The following is a 16874-nucleotide window of genomic DNA, read 5'->3' as shown; positions in this document are numbered from 1 at the left end:
ATCTTAAGAATTATTATTTTGTGTGTTCAGGCCATGATTAAGGAATCTACAGAATGGCGGAAGCATGTGGAGGCAAACAGCAGCCTCATGAAGAGGTTTGATGAGTCACGGGTAGAGCTGGAGAAAGTTCTTAAAATGGCACAGACCTGTTTGACAGAAAGAGGAAACCCAGAGGAGCTGCTCAAGAAACACACAGTGAGAAAACGGGCCGTGTGCAAGATTCATCATGGTTACTTCTAAGGCATGACCTGAACAAAGTGTGACACATGATGAGATCTTGATTGTTTTGCAGGAGTTCTTTGGTCAGCTGGACCAGCGGGTCTTAAATGCATTCCTCAAGGCTTGTGATGAGCTGACGGACATTTTGCCAGAGCAGGAGCAGCAGTCGCTACAGGAAACAGTCAGGAAGCTGCACAAACACTGGAAGGTTAGTCTAATTTTTCAAGTGCAAGGATGCCACTCCAAGTAGATTACAAAGACAATAATTTAATATTACATCTTATATTGTGTATTATGTATGTTATATTGTTGGCATATTGTGATGATATGTTCCACAAATTTCTGTTGTCCAGGTTAAGGATTCAGTTTGAGAGTTTGGTCTCCTGCCTAACTGAGGCAAATACTTGCTTTTAACATCAGTTTTAGTTTAAAAAAAATATATGATTGGGCTTTCATTTGTAAGATTATGATGTATATTGTATTGAAAAAATATCGTTGATATAATTTTATCACAGGCCAGACAGGCAAACAACAAACAGCAGTTTGTTTTGTAGGTCCACAATTATAACTTTATTACAGCAATTATTAATAATGTATAATGCCAGTCTCAACGAATACACAAATTTTACGAATACAAATAAACCAAATAATGTATGACACTTAACATGACAACGTTAGACAAAAAGAGGCTTGAAAAAAACTGCACAAATTGCTCTGAATCTGGACCGGTAATTGCTGTATTTCTCATTTCGCAGGATATTCAGACAGACGCCCCCTTTCACCTCCTGCATCTTAAAGTGGAGGTGGAGAGGAGCAAGCTGATCGTGTTGCTGCAGGAGTGCCAGGCGGAGGTGACCAGGGAGAACCGCCACCTGGCTAGCATGGGGAGCGAGAGGCTCATCAAGGAGCACAGGGTGAGCACAGAGTGGTTGGCCGGCTTGCTGAGTTTCATCTATTGATTAACACAGTGTGAAATAATTCAGTGCAAATTCACTGCTGTGTAGTGGCGTGGGAAGATTTTGATGAACTTAACAGAAAATAACTGAAACTCTTCCAGTGTTGAGCAAATACTGTCCTCAATCAGCATTGTATAAAGCACTAGCACATTTGGTTTTTGATCAACAGAAGTAAAATCCTTGTTATTGTTTATTCATGGTGTTCACTTCTAGCACAGTAAATAATTGTTGTTTTTTTTACTTAAGGCCTTCTTTAGAGAAAAGGGCCCTCAGTCCATCTGTGAGAAAAGGCTGCAGCTGATGGAGGAACTTTGTCAAAAGCTCCCTGAGGGTGACCCTGTCCACCAGACCCTGGACTCAGCTAGAAAAGACTTCTCTGAGGTCCAAGAGGAAATCGAGAGCACTCACCAGAAGCTAATGCAGCACCAAGATAAATGGAAGGAGTACAACACAAGGTACAATAACTACTTACTTTGGTGAAGTCCTCTTTTAGTGCAGTTGAGGGGTTGCAGTGGTTACATGCATACAGACAAAGGACTGTGTTGTTGTCTAGCATAGCATTTAACCTTTTGACTGTTGCAACAATAGAAGAATGTGTTATTCATAAACTAAGTGTCCTGCATTCATTACATACCAAAGTAATCATGTTAAAATTCTTTCATTCACTTGAGATACGGGCAGAGACAGTTTGCAATGCTTATGGTTTTGATAGATCATAATATACAAAGTGCAGATTCTTTATTCTGTTACGTGTACATGCATGTAAAGTAAACACAAAGGAGTCAGAACCAGACCATTTGCTGTTGTTGTGGTCACCGCATAAACTACATCTTGAGGAGGTGCTCATTAGCAACAAACCCTTGTAGCTTCTTAACCTTTGAATGTAGGTGCCACAGACCTAAACAGAGAAACAATTCCCAGCATGTAGTTATTTTTAATATGTTTTGTTTGTAATTATTAAACCAAGTGTTATTATGCACACCTGGTTGATGAATACATAGGGAATGAAATCATGTAGAAGAAAAGTTTGCTATCGTTATTTGAGTTTATTTGAGACATTTCCACTATAGTTCATATTCTATGATATATGTCATTTTAATTTTATGGACCTTTCATTTATCATAATTTATCAATTATTGATGTGTTAATTGTCTCAGATGTTTGAGACTTGGCTCCCCTATTTTAATCAGCTGTTACACCCCAGGGCAAAGATGAGTTTGTTCACATTGTGAATTTGATGCCTGACAAAGGCCCATGACCTAATATGCCTCTAATAAACTCACTGCAAAAATGCAACATTTTCTTTCTCAAGCAATCTATTTGAAATTGAGTTGAATTGTAAGTTTCCCTTTATTGTGTGAAACAGATACGCTGAACTCTCCTGCTGGCTTATATCTAAAGAAAGCCAACTGAGGCTGCTGAGAAACCGAGCAAATGACCCCAGAAAATATGGTCAGGTGAAGACTACCATCACGGTGAGTTAGTCCATACACCACAGCCCAAATATTCACTGCTAGTCCCCTCCTCACTTGTGATGTGTTACTGACTTGTCAATGTCACTGCTAAGAAGATAAGACTTCAAAAGTACATTGCATCATGGGAGACATTTAACCGCATGGACTGTATCACACTCTTTTGTTGTTTGCAGGAGCTGAGGAATGATGCAGAGCTACAGGAGGGGAATCTTGGCTGGCTGAAAGCCCGTATGGCCGTACTTATTGAAATCTGTGCTGACAGCGATGCCCAGAGGCAAGGAAGTGCACTGAGCAAGCTCTCTACTGATTTCAAGGGTCTCCTTGCTTCTCTTGTAGAGGTAGGTGAAGCTTTTACTTGTTTTATTAAGGTGCCAGACACAATCTAGACATCACATCCCTTATTCCCATAAGGGATGTGATGTCTACAGTATAGTCCTTATTTTATCCTTATTTAAGGAACATGCAGATACAAAAATGTTGCGATAATCTATACTCAAATGTAGTAAATCTGTGCATTATTAGGGCATCATCATAGCATTTTTATATGTAGGTAATATATGTTTGATTGTAACCTCGACACACAGAATCAATGTATCATGTTTGTGCTCATACTGTATTTTTCTCCTCTGTTATATCTTCCAGGCTGAGAAGATGGTGCTGGCTGTGGGGGACTGTGTTCAGTTCAGGGAAGAGGTACAAACCACTTTGGATGATCTTGTACAGGGACAGAAAGAGGCTCAGGCTGAGGTCACCAAAATACTGGACTGTCCAACTGTTAGAGAAGCCCAACAGTTCCTTCTCATTCACCAGGTAGGACACTCATCTTCATATTATTGTGAAAGAATGTCTGACTTTTTCATTTTGATTGTTTTAAAAGCAGGGTTTTCTTATAGTGTACTCTACTTTCAGTAGATTAATATATTGAATGCATCCCATTTCCCATAGCAACTGTCAAAACGCCTAAAGCTGAAGAGAAAGGATGTCCAACAGCTGATCACCAGAGGCCAGCAGCTCCAGGCCGAGGAAGGTTTGGGAGAAACGCTGCAGCAGGACCTGCAGAGTTTAGAAAACACACTCAGCAAAATGGAGCAGAATATGGATTCACAGGAGCAAAGCCTTGAGGTGAGCTATGGCAGTGATTGAGCAGACTTTTGGGACACTGTTAGTAACATCACAGTGGATTAAATCAGCATTGTTGCTCTGAATTATACAGTCTGCTACAGTCTTTCTTTGCAAGATATTAGCTAAATGTGACTTTATGAACAGAAAGGCTTTTCCCCTGGAAACTGATTAACAGAGCTTTGATATTGACTGAACGATTGTTGTTTATATTTCCTAAATTTTAAAGGTTATCTCAATCACTATCAGCCCCTAAATCCTGACGATGTTAATTAGTGTGTGTTGTCCCTTTATAAATAGATGAATAAAGTCAAGTAAAGTCATTCAAACGTCTTGTAGACAGAAAAGAGCTTGGTCATGCAAGGGAGGACTCCTGTTAATGCAGGAGGCTTTGGAGATGCCTCATTTGTGGAAGGTTGTCCTGAACGGAAGGTAGAGAGGTCTAATTGATGTTTTCTGCTGGTAGAACTTGCCCACTGAGACTTTACAGTTCCTTTAGAAGATAGTGATGCAGTGAGTCAGTCATCACACTTTAGATGGTGCTTTTAAAGAATGGTAGACAGGATGGAGGTGGGTGTCTTGAAATGGAAACTTTGTTAGGCTTTGCTGTGTTAGGCAGGATACATTATGTATCCAAGTAACAGATTCTCAGTAAGGATGCACACCAGTAAACCTGATGCGTCTGACTCTGCAGCAGAGCCATTGCTGCAGTACTACTGGGGCGAGGTGCTTGGAGAATACTAACTGTCAGTATGCTGACTCATCACCTATACCCGAAAGAGGCAAACATGATGGTGTCATTTGCATACTTAATGATGTGTTTCAAGCTGGATTGACTGTACATGTATCATGTGTCAGTGTCTACTTTTGGTGGTGATCTTGATCTAGGATTTTTGCAGTATTTATTTATGAAGTATTTATTTTCTTGCTGTAACTTTTCTATTACATTCAAGTGAAGACTGGTCCAGTATTAGTACGGTCCAAGGTCCAACAGTAACAAATATAGAATATTATTAGACTCTTCTACCCCCTTTTGGATCGTCTATGTTGTCTTTTATAGATTAAGTGCTATATATAGTTGATTAGATATTAATTAGGGCTGCACAATATGGTAAAAACATAATATTGCAATTATTTTGAGAGATATTGCGATTCATCATTATGTGGGAATGACTGAGTAGAATTTTCACGAAAAAAAAAAGAATAATTTAAATCATGATGATGACATTTTTATGGGGTTTGTCCCAACAAACATTTTTTGTTTGTTTTGTCACATATTTTACCTTATACATTATAGCTGTTATGATTTGCGTTTTGCACTTGGCCATATTGCGATTTTGATAATATTTAGATTAATTGTGTAGCCCTAATATTAATGATTTTGAGGCATTGTCATCCCCAGGTCACACTAGCAGCCTGGCAGGAGTTTGACAGCCAGCAGGAGGCAGTGCATGAGTTTGTTAATAAAGCGCGCTCAACAATGGAGAGAGACCTGAACTTCAGCAGCCCAGAGAGCCTGTCTGTTGAACTTGACCAGGCCAGAGTAAGTAAAGTTTGTCTTTGGGTTTTGTGGACATATACTGTGTTTTACTCCAACTGGAAGTATTTTAGCTAAATGGAGCATATTACCAATGTTCTTTGTTTGTTAAACAGGTGTTGTTAAAGCAGTGTGAAGCAGAGGCCTCACATATGAACACTTTGCTGAAGAGAGCGACAGAAATCCAGCTTAGTCCGAAGAACAAGACGCTGCTTTTACAACAAGCTCGTTCCCTCAGTGAGCAAGTGGACAAAGTAGAGGCTGGGCTCAAAAAAGAGTAAGATTATGGATTTCATTCTTGTTGCTTTTGCTAAATAATGTTTTAGTAGACTTAAGATACAAGATGTTTTCAAATACATTTTGGTTTTAGCCTAATGTGATGAATCTTACATTATTGTCCAGGTTTATTTGACTTCATTAAGTATTTCTCAGCCAATTTATAATTTAATTTCTCTTTCAGTGTCAAAACTCTGGAAGAAATGAAAACTCAGTGGGATCAATTTGGAGCTGAGTTTGAAAGCTTTTCTTTGTGGATATCGGACAAAGAAAAGCAGTTGGAAGTGCTGAAGTCCTCTACTTTGCCTCTTGAGCAACAGATCAACACAGTAAAGGTACAGTAGCGTGTATTATAAAGCTACAACCCTCTCACACCATGTCAAACAATTATCTTAACCAATCAATAAGGTTGTCTTAAAGAGCCACTGATGTGAGAAAGCAACAACACAGGCCCTCTTATCACACTGTCCCTGTTTCACATTAGCTCTATCTTTATCACAAATGGAGAGATGTAACTGTTCATGAAGTCTGTGGTTTGTTTTGACTTAGCAGTTTAAGTGCTGACAACCTCAAGCTGTTACAATGTGTGAGTTTTGCTTTTAGGATGAGGTGTAACTCTGCAAGAAAGCTCTCAAGAATTTTTGCAAGTCATGATGATTATATTTTCTATTCTGTGAAACTTACTCCAAGAATATCTTTTTTATATATTTTCTTTTTACAACTGTTTTGTAGCTTTATAGTAACCAGCCTAAGTACTGTTAATTTAACCACACTGATAACTGCTTCCCAATGCCCAACAAAAGAATTATTATCTCAGTCTTACTTTTTTTTGTATTGTTTTGCATCCAGGTTGTTGGTGCAGAGCTTCGAGAGCAAGCTGAGGTTCCTTCTCAGCTCGAGGCAGAGTCCCAGGCACTAGCCCAGTTTGTATCTTCAGGGGAGGCAGCTCGCATCAAGGCCCGTCTGACCCAAATCGGCAGGTACTGGGAGGAGCTGAAGGAGAGCGTACAGCAGTTTGATGGACAGCTGGAGGAAAGCTCCTCTCAACAGCAGAAGTTCAAAATTAGCCTTGAGGAGGTGAATATTCTTCTTGACACTTAAAATATATCATGACAGTATACAGAGTAGCATTTAGAGAATATATGGGCATAAGTTAGTTTTAATGTTTATTCTCTCCTAGGTGCAAGCATCTGTGAGTGAGCTACACACAAAACTGAAGCATCCTATTAAATCCTGCACCTCCTCATCAGAGACCTACAAAGCTCTTCAAAACCACATGGTGAGTTCACTTGTTTTTACTTTTGTCTTTTAAAAAATCATATACAATACTCTATATATATACTTTTTTTTTCTGTGGTTGTCTTCCAGCTCACAGGTGATGCTGTGTGGGTCACTGTCTTATGTTTTTGTTTCCCAGGATGTCTGTCAGCATCTGGAAAAGCTGAAGGGAACCTTGCTCTCTCTGTCAGCTGGTGCCCGAAGACTCAGTGACAAAGAGCAAGCAGAGAGGACTGTGACAGAGCTAAACTCCAGCTATGACCAAAGCATTCAGGAGGCAAAGGACAAACAGAGCTCTCTGGAAAACCTGCTTTCTCTTTGGCAAAAGTAAGAGCTATTGAACAGAGCATTAAATTGAATGATAAAAGCAATGTTAATACTGGCTTATCCTGGACAGATAGATACAATAAGCAACAAGAAATGTTGATGTTGAATTTTTACTCTTTGAGATACCAGTGTTTCTATTGATGTGTGGCAGGTATGAGAAACAGCGTTCAAACTTTGTTTCCTGCTTGGAGAGGAGTGAATCTGTTTCCAAACCGGAGAGTCAGTGTCTATCAGCTGATAAAGCCAAGCTCCGCACAGAGATACAAGATTTGCAGGTACAATACATACTCAGGTAGTTCTTCAAAATACATCCAAAAAAAGTGTTACCCCTAAAATAATTGGCAAATAAACAAATAAATAAATGGTTAAAAGGAGTGGTCCTTGCTTGGTATCGGATTTCTTTCCCCATATGCAACATTGTGAACAGACTTTTGCCCCCACAACATGATGAATAAATAAATAGCGTGTGCACACATACACACACATTTATACAACGCTAACTGTAACAGAGAACATATTTTGAGTTTGCAAGACACGTTTGTTTTCCTGGCAGGCCTTACATTCTGAGGTCCAGTCCCTCGAGCCTGCTCATGCTGAACTAGCATCTTTGGGGACGTCCTTGTGTCCGACTGCACCAGAAGAGAGGGTGAGGCAGCTGAAAGAGGAGCTGGAGACCCTGCAGAGAAGATTGAATGTTCAAAATGAAGTCATCCCTCAAAGGTAAGATAATCTAACACGAAATAACACCACATACTCATGCTGTGTCTGATGACATGTCCGATGACGCAAGTTCTGTATTGTCAGTGTGGGAGATAACTGTGTTAGGAAGGGTAGTAGATACATGGACCTGAGTTAAGGGGTTGTGTTTTATGGCATGGAATGTCCTAATCAGCAGTTGGGGTCAACAGTAGGTCAAAGTAGACAAGACCATGGAGAGACCTGGACTTGACATTAGTAAAATAAACAGGACAGACAGGGGTGGTCACTGTTTTACGATGTACTGAGATGAATATAAGGGAGAGCATTCTAGAAATCTAGGGGGAACGTCTATGCTGTGGTTTTCCCTCCATGCTGCATGTGGACCGGAACCTTTGATTCATCACACTGGTTCGTAATATTCCCAGAGACCACACTCTCCAGATTATGGAAGAATTTCCCCAACATCAGTCACCAGTTTCTTATATTCTTTTGTCCCCTAGAATCAAAGAACTTCAGAGCCACCTCTCGCTGGTGGAGCAATTTGACCAGGCCTTGCTCAAATTCTCCCAGTGGAGTGAGACCATGCTCTCAAGTCTGCACTCAGCTTCTCAAATCAACATAAGCAACCTGCAGTCTGCCACTATACAAGTAAAGGTAAGAACCACACAGAATCGTGCGTCCGCTTGTGTATGCAGGATGCTTCTCCTTGCAAAGCCACGTTGCCAGTTTGAAATAGTATCGTGCTTCAGAGCAACAACTGATCCTCTACCAATTCCTTTGACAGGAGACGCAGGTGGCCTTACAGAAGCAGTCCAGTGTGAGACAGAGCTTGGAGCAGCAGACTGAGAAACTCTGTCAGTTCTGTGAGCCTAGTGATGCACAGCTCTTCCGCAGCAGAGCAGACAGCTGTCTGCAGCCTTACCTGGAGGCTCAGCACATAGCTGAGCTCCAGTTAGAGTGCCTTGAAAGGCTTGAGTCTTTTCTGCAGACACACAGTGTGGCTGCAGGGGTGTTGCGGGGCCTTAAGCAAACTGTAGAGAGTGCTGGGAGCTGGGACCGTGGAAAAGTAGAGGAGCTGCAGCAGGAGCTGGCCACTATTGTCCCAGACATCAGTCAGCTCGAGACTCTAGCCATCAATCTGGACAGCAGTCTCTGCAAAAGCCATCTCCACATTGGTGCTGATGAGGGTTCTCGTAAATCCTGCCGCATGCTGGCTGATTCACTCAGTGCTGAGTTGGATGCAGTAAGGAACTTGCTTGGTACTAAGCAGAGTGAAGCAGAGGCCCTGGGTGCTCTATGGACCTCATTTAGACAACGGAAAGAACAGCTGCTCAAAGCTGTGGAGGACATTGAAGAAAAAGCCGACCACCAGAGCTTCAAAGAGCCCAGCCTGCATGCGCTACAACAGAGGTAGAACATTACAAGAGTGTAATCAGATCAATATCCCTATTATGTCAATGCTATAATTCAAATGTTAGGTTAGTGAGCCTATTACCATTAAGTGCTAGTACCATGTATGAGAGCATGTGCAACAGTAACATATTACCTCTCTGTCTGCCAGGCTAAGGTTCTTTAATCAGATGGAGGATGAGCTACAGTCACACCAGCATGAGGAGCAGTGGCTGAGGGACAAGGGGAACCAGCTGGCCCAGAGAGATGCAGAGTTAGCTGGGGAGGTACTGAGGGAAATCAGTCTGCTGGAGACCACATGGGAGGACACCAAGAGGCTCATCACAGAGAGGTACTGAAGGGCTGGGAGAGGGTTTTTCATCCGACTGAGTCAGCAAATTTTGCATTGTCAAAAGATGCTTGGTAAAAGCTAAAAACAATACTGAAAACAATAGCTACTAATCAATATTGAAATGGAACACTCCAAAAAACTGTTAGAAAGAATCAATAGCTAGGCATTTTCTTTTCTTTCTTTCTTTTTTTTGCCATTGTTGCAGATAAAAACCAGCTATTAAAGATTTGAGCTCTCTTTTGTAGTACTTTGTTTTCATGTACACTAATTAAAGGATTATGAAACAGTCTCTTTTGGCGGAAAAACATTGTTACACTGACCTCTCTGGGTTGATTGTTTCGAGTTTGTTGCACTTGTAACCACATGGTAAAATTGTGTAGTTCTGAAATGGAAACACTCCAACAAGAGCTTGTTGCCATGGTTTCCCTTTTGACATTCATTTTCTCTGTTATGGAGTTTATTGCATGTTTATTTTTATGTTATGTTTACAGTTAATTTCACAACATATAATCTTGTATGGATACTACACTTTTCACTTTCATTGGCAGACAGGAGCAGTGCAATGTCCTTGTTGAGCTTATGAGAGAATACCAAATCCTGAAAACCATCATCAGCAGTGTTACTGAGAGCACCGAACCTCTGGTTGAGATAACCTCTGTTTTGAAGGACCATGAGGAAACCAGGAGGTCGCTAACCAAGGTGAGGTCAAACTATTATGTTATCTTATGTGTGATGTGCCTTAGCTCACTTTCTTGCAATTAAACTGATCATTACACCAAGCCATAAAAAAAATGTATCTCAGTTCTGGGTTTTACATTTATGATTTCATCAGAATGTTTTAAAGGTTTGCTGTCTTTACTCCATTTGTAGCATGAAGCAATGAAGGTAGAGATGGCTAGCAAGCAACATGAACTGGACCAGTTTTCCAGTAAAGGAAAACAACTGGTGATTGAACTGAAGAAGATCCCTGATTGTGATGCTCAAATGATGAAAAAAGATATGGAGACACTTGTTGATCAGTGGCTGGATGTAAGTCTGACTAAAGTTAAAATTAATTGCTAACTACAATTTATATACATGAACTGTTCTAGAAAAACATTTTTTAAACAAAACATAATTGTCATGTATAGCTTTGTGATCTGTATTATGTTGTATCAGTGCCAGACACACAACAGAGTGTAAAGATTTGTGACTGACTAAATCCACTTCTCAGGTGTCTGAGAAGATAGATGATAACATTGATCGTCTGAACCAGAGTTTGGCACTGTGGGAAGATGTGCGTAAAATCAACGAGGACATTGAGAGCTGGACAAGCAGCTGTGTGATTGAACTAAATGAGAGCCTGGGCAACTTCAATGACAGTCAGAAAGTGTCGGGAAGGCTCTCCATGTTACAGGTAAGATATATACGATCATAGTAAAACTGGGTAATCATTTGTTTCACCTACTACTAAAGATGCAGCCAGTGCCATCAAACCGCCTGACATAACTCTAACATGATATGCTTTAAATGACAAACAATCTTAAAGACATACATTGTGCAGCCACAGCCACTGGGTATAGTATCTCAAAACAAAATCAAGCAACTGAAAAGGGGTGTACTACATGCTTTTCTCATTTGATACACCCACAGGAGGAAATGGGTGAGAAGGAGCAGAAACTTGAAACCCTGCAGAGCAAAGTATCAGAGCTGAAGAGGTTCAGCCAAAGTCAAGAAACCCCTGCTAAATTACAGGTACGAAAGATGATTATAGTTGTATGTTTTTTGTTTTTCTAAATACTGTAAATTACCATTTGTTCTACTTGCATCAGGTGCTGGAGAATGACCTTCGTAAAAAGATCAGCACTGTTCAGAAGCTACATGAGCAGGCCAGGGGAAACCTCATGGACTTCAGTTTCCAAAGGAAACAGCTGGAAGACTACATCTCACAGATGTCTGCATGGCTGAAAAGTATGGAGGATTCCCTTGTTTCTTCTCCTACTGGATCGGATCCTGAGGACATCTGCAAAGTGAAGGTGCAGCCTAAATAACAATGACATAGTTGCAACGGTGTGATGAGGAAGCTTGAGTCAGTATTTATGCATTGTGTCTTTATAAACTTGAGAAAAAGTGTTTTGGATACCGTCACTTGTTTATGAGTTGTTGGTGTTACAGAAAGGCAACCCTTCTTTTCTTATAGAAGACAGAGTTGAGAATATAACAAACCAAATCAACTAATCTGTATTGTTGAACATGTTTTGAAGGACCTCCAGAAGGAGCTGCAAAATCAGCAGGGGAGTATTGACTCCACCAGGGAGAGCCTCAACACCCTGTGTAGAAAATACCCCTCTGAGGAGCTGGCTGGTTTGGGATCAACTCTCACCGACCTCATCAAGACTTATGAATCTGTGAACCAGCTCTCTGCCAGGACGCTGGTGTCACTGCAGAACTGTCTTCAGCAGCAATTTAATGGTGAGAAATAAAAACAAAATTCTTTTTGTAACCTTCTATTAATTTTCTTGCTTTTTAATGAGAAACCTTTCCTCATGTAGTGATCACTGAGTGTAAAAAAATAATTCTGCCTAGTAAGGAAAAGTTGTACTCATTTAAACTTGATTCTGTTTGAATCTACACCAGATATTAATTGTCTTTTCCCTCTTCAGATTTAGTTCAGGAGTTCCATCGTTGGCTTTCAGAACAGAGGGAGATAGTGAAAGAATGCTCGGACCGATCCGGAGACACTCAAATTGTGGAGCGAAAACTACAGAAACTAAAGGTAAAACTGATACTCAACTGAAAAGCTGAATTTACTAAATCATAGTCTTTGATGGGGATGAGAGTAGAATTTAAAATGTTATCTACAAACCAAAATCACCGATTCAGAAACCTCATCTGAGCCAGGAGTTACAAATGCAAAACTAAAAGTGATGTGTTTTGTCTGTCAGGGCGCCATGGATCGTGTGGAGGAGGGTGAGGTACGACTTACTCAGGTCTGTGAGGAAGGAGAGAAGCTCCTACTCCATCTTCCCAAAGCCAGCGCTGGGCAAGTCCAACAGCACTTGTCCTCCATCCAGCAGGACTGGGACAGTTTTGTAGAACAGTGCAGACAAAACCAACAGATCCTGGAAGACAGCGCATCTCTAATGAAGGGGTAAGAGACTCATACAAACCAGTTCTGTAAAGCACTTTGTAAGCCAACCATGTATAAACATTGCATTTTAAATTCCTTGTAGGTTTGAGGGTCGCCTTAAGAAGCTGAGGTGGTGGTTGGAGCACATGGAAAAGAGGATGACCACAGATCTACTTGAAGCCAAGCAACGTGGTCCTGAAAAGGCTGTGCTTGAGCAAGCTGAGGAATATCAGCAGGAAGTGCTCAAAGAAAGGTCTGCTTCAAGTCTGTGTATTTGTATAATACTATAAAATATAATATAATGTATAGACATTAGACACAGACAGTGTTTCATTTTTTCATTGTCTCCAAATGTCCTCAAAAGGATCCCTAATAATTGTCCCCAATCAAACATCAAAGTACTCTTTGTAGCTTATTTAAATACTTTACTTCCTTCCATGCAGGGATTCATTTGAACGCTTATGTCAGGAGGGCCAGGCACTGAATGAAGGTGGGCGAGGCGATGGTAGTGAGACAAGAGTATCAGCTCAGCTGCAGTCACAGCACCAGGCCTTGCTGAGGCGTGTGAGAGAGAGGCTGCGCAGCTGCCAGCTCACTTTGCAAGAGCAACAGGCCTTTGAAGAGACACTGCAGACTACCTGGACCTGGCTTAACGGAGTCCAGGAGCGCCTGGCATCACTCAACAGCACAGTTGGCAATAAAGAGACTCTGGAGAAAAGACTAGGTCTTGTACAGGTAAGTGAATAATTCCATGATCCAAAAATATCGTTTTTTGGATTTCAGTGTTTTCTGGACACATTTTGAAACACATACATGATCTTATAGTTTACCCATAGTTCTTTCTTGCTGATATTTTAAACCTGCAGGATATCCTGCTAATGAAGGGTGAAGGTGAGGTGAAGCTCAACATGACTGTGGGAAAAGGAGAACAGGTCCTGAAGCACAACAGAATGGAGGGGCAAGAGGTCATTTGTTCACAGCTACAGAGCCTGAAGGATGCCTGGGCTAATATGTTGATGACTTCCATGAGTTGCCACAGGTAGGAAATGTGTTATCTTATGCACCCTGGGGGAACAGTCAGGCAGAAGGCTGATAACACCCACTGACGTCATAATTCATAATCAAGGGCAAATGTACTTATTCACTTCTCATAAAATATTGTTATTGTCCATAGTCGTCTGGAGTGGACAGTGGCCCAGTGGACCAGCTTTCAGGAAAGTAAAAGCCAACTGCAGCAGTGGATGGAGTCAGTGGAGCAGGAGTTGGGGATGACTCTGCCTCAGCAGCCAGGCCTCAAAGAGAAGTCCGCTTTGCTTGAGCGCCTCAGGGCCATCCAGGCTGATGTGGACGCTCATGCAGCAGCACTGTCACGCCTAACAGACAAAGCAGTGGAGATGCACGAAAAAACTGGCGACCAGACCTTTGGACCAGAGTCAAGGGCGGAGCTGAATGCTCACTTTGCTGATATCTCAGCTGTCGTCAAGGTGATCTAAATACTGGCATAGGTTAAATAATACTTGGGAATAATTAATGAATCCTAAATGATTAATTCAAGAGACCTGGCCAGCCACAAAGAAACTGTGTATGGGATCCAAGAACACTTAGACAGGGCAGACACCTAGTGTCATGGGACACACTTTTTCTAAGGTGGTCCAAGTGGCCACATTGTTGCCAAAATTGATGATTTATATTAAATTGACTTGGCACAGAATTAGGCTACACATACAATAAAATATTTGCAATTACTATTTGACACATTCCTGTTTATGCAGTGCGTCATTGATATCTGGTAGCTTGTGTTTACATTGACTTTTTCTTCCATATAGGGTAAAGTGCAGTCCATGCAAAATATCGTGTCTGAGCATGAGCAGTATCTCGATGCTCTTAGAGACTTCAATGATTGGCTGATTTCAGCAAAAGAGGAACTTCAGCGCTGGTCAGACCTCTCAGGAGACTCAGTCTCTATTAAAAGAAAGCTCTCCAAGGTGCAGGTAAGGAACTTAAAATGTCATATTTTATAAACAAATCTGTGTATAGCTTCTGGTCACATCCTGCTGAGAGATCTACAGAATATCCTCCAAAACCCTAGCCCCCCACAGGGTCACAGATGAAGGCTCATGATCATAATATATGTATTGGGGCGGCAGTAGCTCAGTGTGTAGGGACTTGGCTTGGGAACCGCCGGTTCAAGTCCCACAGACCACAAAATATGGAGTGTGGACTGGTAGCTGGAGAGGTGCCAGCTTCACCTCCTGTGCACTGCCGAGGTGCCCTTGAACAAGGCAACCTAACCCCGAAACCTGCTCATGGGGCGCTGGTAACGCAGCAGCCCCATCACTTCAACATCTCTCCCCTTTGCATGTCCACATGTGCTTGAAGTGTGCATTTCAGCCTGTGTGTGTGTGAATAAAAAAAGAGCGAAAAAAACAATTTACCCCTAGGGGATCAATAAAATATATCTTCTTCTTATGATTCCCCTTACTATGATTAAGACTTGAACTCCTGTACACACAGTACAGACATGCCAAAAAGGGTTTCTTTTAGGACGTGTTAACTTAAGACGGGTATCACTCACTGACTATCATCTGACTGTACTCATTTCCTTTGCAGAAGTGACTGTCAGTCAGAGTTTTTTTGTGGCAAGGGGCTAGGTTTAAAAAAAGGAATCAAACAAAACACATGTTTTAAAGACAGCATTTGTCACTTTTGGGCTTCATGAGCAATCCTACTTGGTAGTTACTAACTTGTGTTGTAGTATTTTGATTACTTTTGCCCTTTTACAGGAGTTGCTTGACTCTAAGCAGCGAGGTAGAGAGAGGCTGAACCGGGTCCAGAGATGTGGGGCAGTGGCAAGAGATCACACTGGCTCAGCTGGCTATGAGGCTATGGAGCGAGAGGAAGCAGCCCTCTTATCCTCATGGGAACAGTGGGAACGTGGAGCACTGCAGACACGGGCTAGTCTAGAAACAGCCCTCTCACAGATAGCCAGCTCTGAACAAGAGTTCAGCAGCCGGTCAACTCAGCTGGAGCAGGACCTGCGGGACTTCAACCGGCAACTACACGACTGGCGTCTGCGGTTGTCTCAAGCAGAGGGAAAAAACGATGGAGAGGAGGCTGTAAAAGGCTGGCAGATAGCAAAGGTAGGTCTCAGCTTAGGTTAGTTACAGTAATAGACCACCATAAATTGGAAATAAGCAATCATAGCAGTAGAGGACTAATGCATATGATATTGCATATTCCACACAGGACACTTTGGAGGAACTTTTAAAAGCTGAGCCCATGTCTGACAGTCTGAAGACTCAACTCAATGATCTGTGCCGATTCTCCAGAGACATGGGCACACAATCTGAGAGAGTTTCTGCTCTTATTAAAGAATACAACAGGTGAGAAAGTTGTAAATATGATGCACAATGGTCTTATAATACATTTTGCATTTACCACTGCAGGTGTTTTAGGCTTTACTGAATTACATGGGATCCAGGAGTAAAATAGTAACACAATGCAATATATACTACCTGTTCTTTTGAGACTAATAATTTTGTCCTGTTGTTCCTGACATGTTTCTATAGAACATTGGAGGCTGTAAGTTTTGTTGATGTTGGACTGCAATAAATGTGTTTTTTGTCCACCCCATATACATATAAAGAGGGGCATACATATTAGAACACGTACCACAAACTACATAAAATTACAAGTTGCCTTATAACTGAATCAACACCTCTCTGTCACATTATAGGATTTTTGCATTGTGTTGCAAAGTAAATGTATTTCGATTTTCTTGGTCACACAAGCTTAAATGCCTTTAAATTAAAAAAAATATAGATCTCTTAATTGATTAACAATGATACATGTTGCATGTAGTGTAAAAATAGTTTTCTTTCTTCCTGACATCTAGTCTTAGTCTGCAAGCGTCCAGGGAGTGCCAAAGCAAAGATAAACTGCTGGCACAAGGATTTCGCTCAGCCTTCCGAGAGTTCCAGCAGTGGTTGGTGAATGCCAAGATCAACACGGCCAAGTGCTTCGACGTACCTCAAAATCTCAATGAGGCCTCATCGAGCTTGCAAAAGATTCAGGTACAGCTGCCAGAATTACAGGTTTGATTACCACTTAGGAAACCAGCACAGTGCAATTCTAATTT

At 41.4% G+C, this 16874-nt stretch overlaps 1 protein-coding gene across 6 annotated transcripts in view; it reads left to right on the top strand.

Annotated features, from left to right (window-relative positions):
• The window catches only part of syne1b (spectrin repeat containing, nuclear envelope 1b), a 74053-nt gene that overhangs the window by 14071 nt on the left and 43108 nt on the right, over nt 1-16874 (top strand). For all 6 annotated transcript variants that reach the window (XM_035674110.1, XM_035674109.1, XM_035674108.1 and 3 more), the window contains 35 exons: nt 31-195; nt 293-427; nt 975-1133; nt 1422-1630; nt 2542-2650; nt 2824-2988; nt 3293-3460; nt 3596-3772; nt 5172-5312; nt 5423-5583; nt 5767-5917; nt 6432-6659; nt 6763-6861; nt 7000-7187; nt 7339-7462; nt 7741-7907; nt 8387-8540; nt 8671-9296; nt 9448-9627; nt 10176-10326; nt 10498-10656; nt 10841-11023; nt 11260-11361; nt 11439-11642; nt 11871-12078; nt 12270-12382; nt 12552-12757; nt 12840-12989; nt 13180-13471; nt 13603-13775; nt 13911-14220; nt 14563-14727; nt 15520-15876; nt 15983-16119; nt 16632-16809. In XM_035674110.1, the coding sequence (XP_035530003.1) occupies nt 31-195; nt 293-427; nt 975-1133; nt 1422-1630; nt 2542-2650; nt 2824-2988; nt 3293-3460; nt 3596-3772; nt 5172-5312; nt 5423-5583; nt 5767-5917; nt 6432-6659; nt 6763-6861; nt 7000-7187; nt 7339-7462; nt 7741-7907; nt 8387-8540; nt 8671-9296; nt 9448-9627; nt 10176-10326; nt 10498-10656; nt 10841-11023; nt 11260-11361; nt 11439-11642; nt 11871-12078; nt 12270-12382; nt 12552-12757; nt 12840-12989; nt 13180-13471; nt 13603-13775; nt 13911-14220; nt 14563-14727; nt 15520-15876; nt 15983-16119; nt 16632-16809 (6594 nt within the window). The remainder of the gene's footprint in view (nt 1-30; nt 196-292; nt 428-974; nt 1134-1421; nt 1631-2541; nt 2651-2823; nt 2989-3292; nt 3461-3595; nt 3773-5171; nt 5313-5422; nt 5584-5766; nt 5918-6431; nt 6660-6762; nt 6862-6999; nt 7188-7338; nt 7463-7740; nt 7908-8386; nt 8541-8670; nt 9297-9447; nt 9628-10175; nt 10327-10497; nt 10657-10840; nt 11024-11259; nt 11362-11438; nt 11643-11870; nt 12079-12269; nt 12383-12551; nt 12758-12839; nt 12990-13179; nt 13472-13602; nt 13776-13910; nt 14221-14562; nt 14728-15519; nt 15877-15982; nt 16120-16631; nt 16810-16874) is intronic.

This window comes from Morone saxatilis, unplaced genomic scaffold (genome assembly GCF_004916995.1).
Source record: "Morone saxatilis isolate NCDOM2014 unplaced genomic scaffold, NCSU_SB_2.0 Contig3, whole genome shotgun sequence".
In the NCBI taxonomy this organism is placed as follows: domain Eukaryota; kingdom Metazoa; phylum Chordata; class Actinopteri; family Moronidae; genus Morone; species Morone saxatilis.
This window is presented reverse-complemented; position numbering and strand designations above follow the sequence as displayed.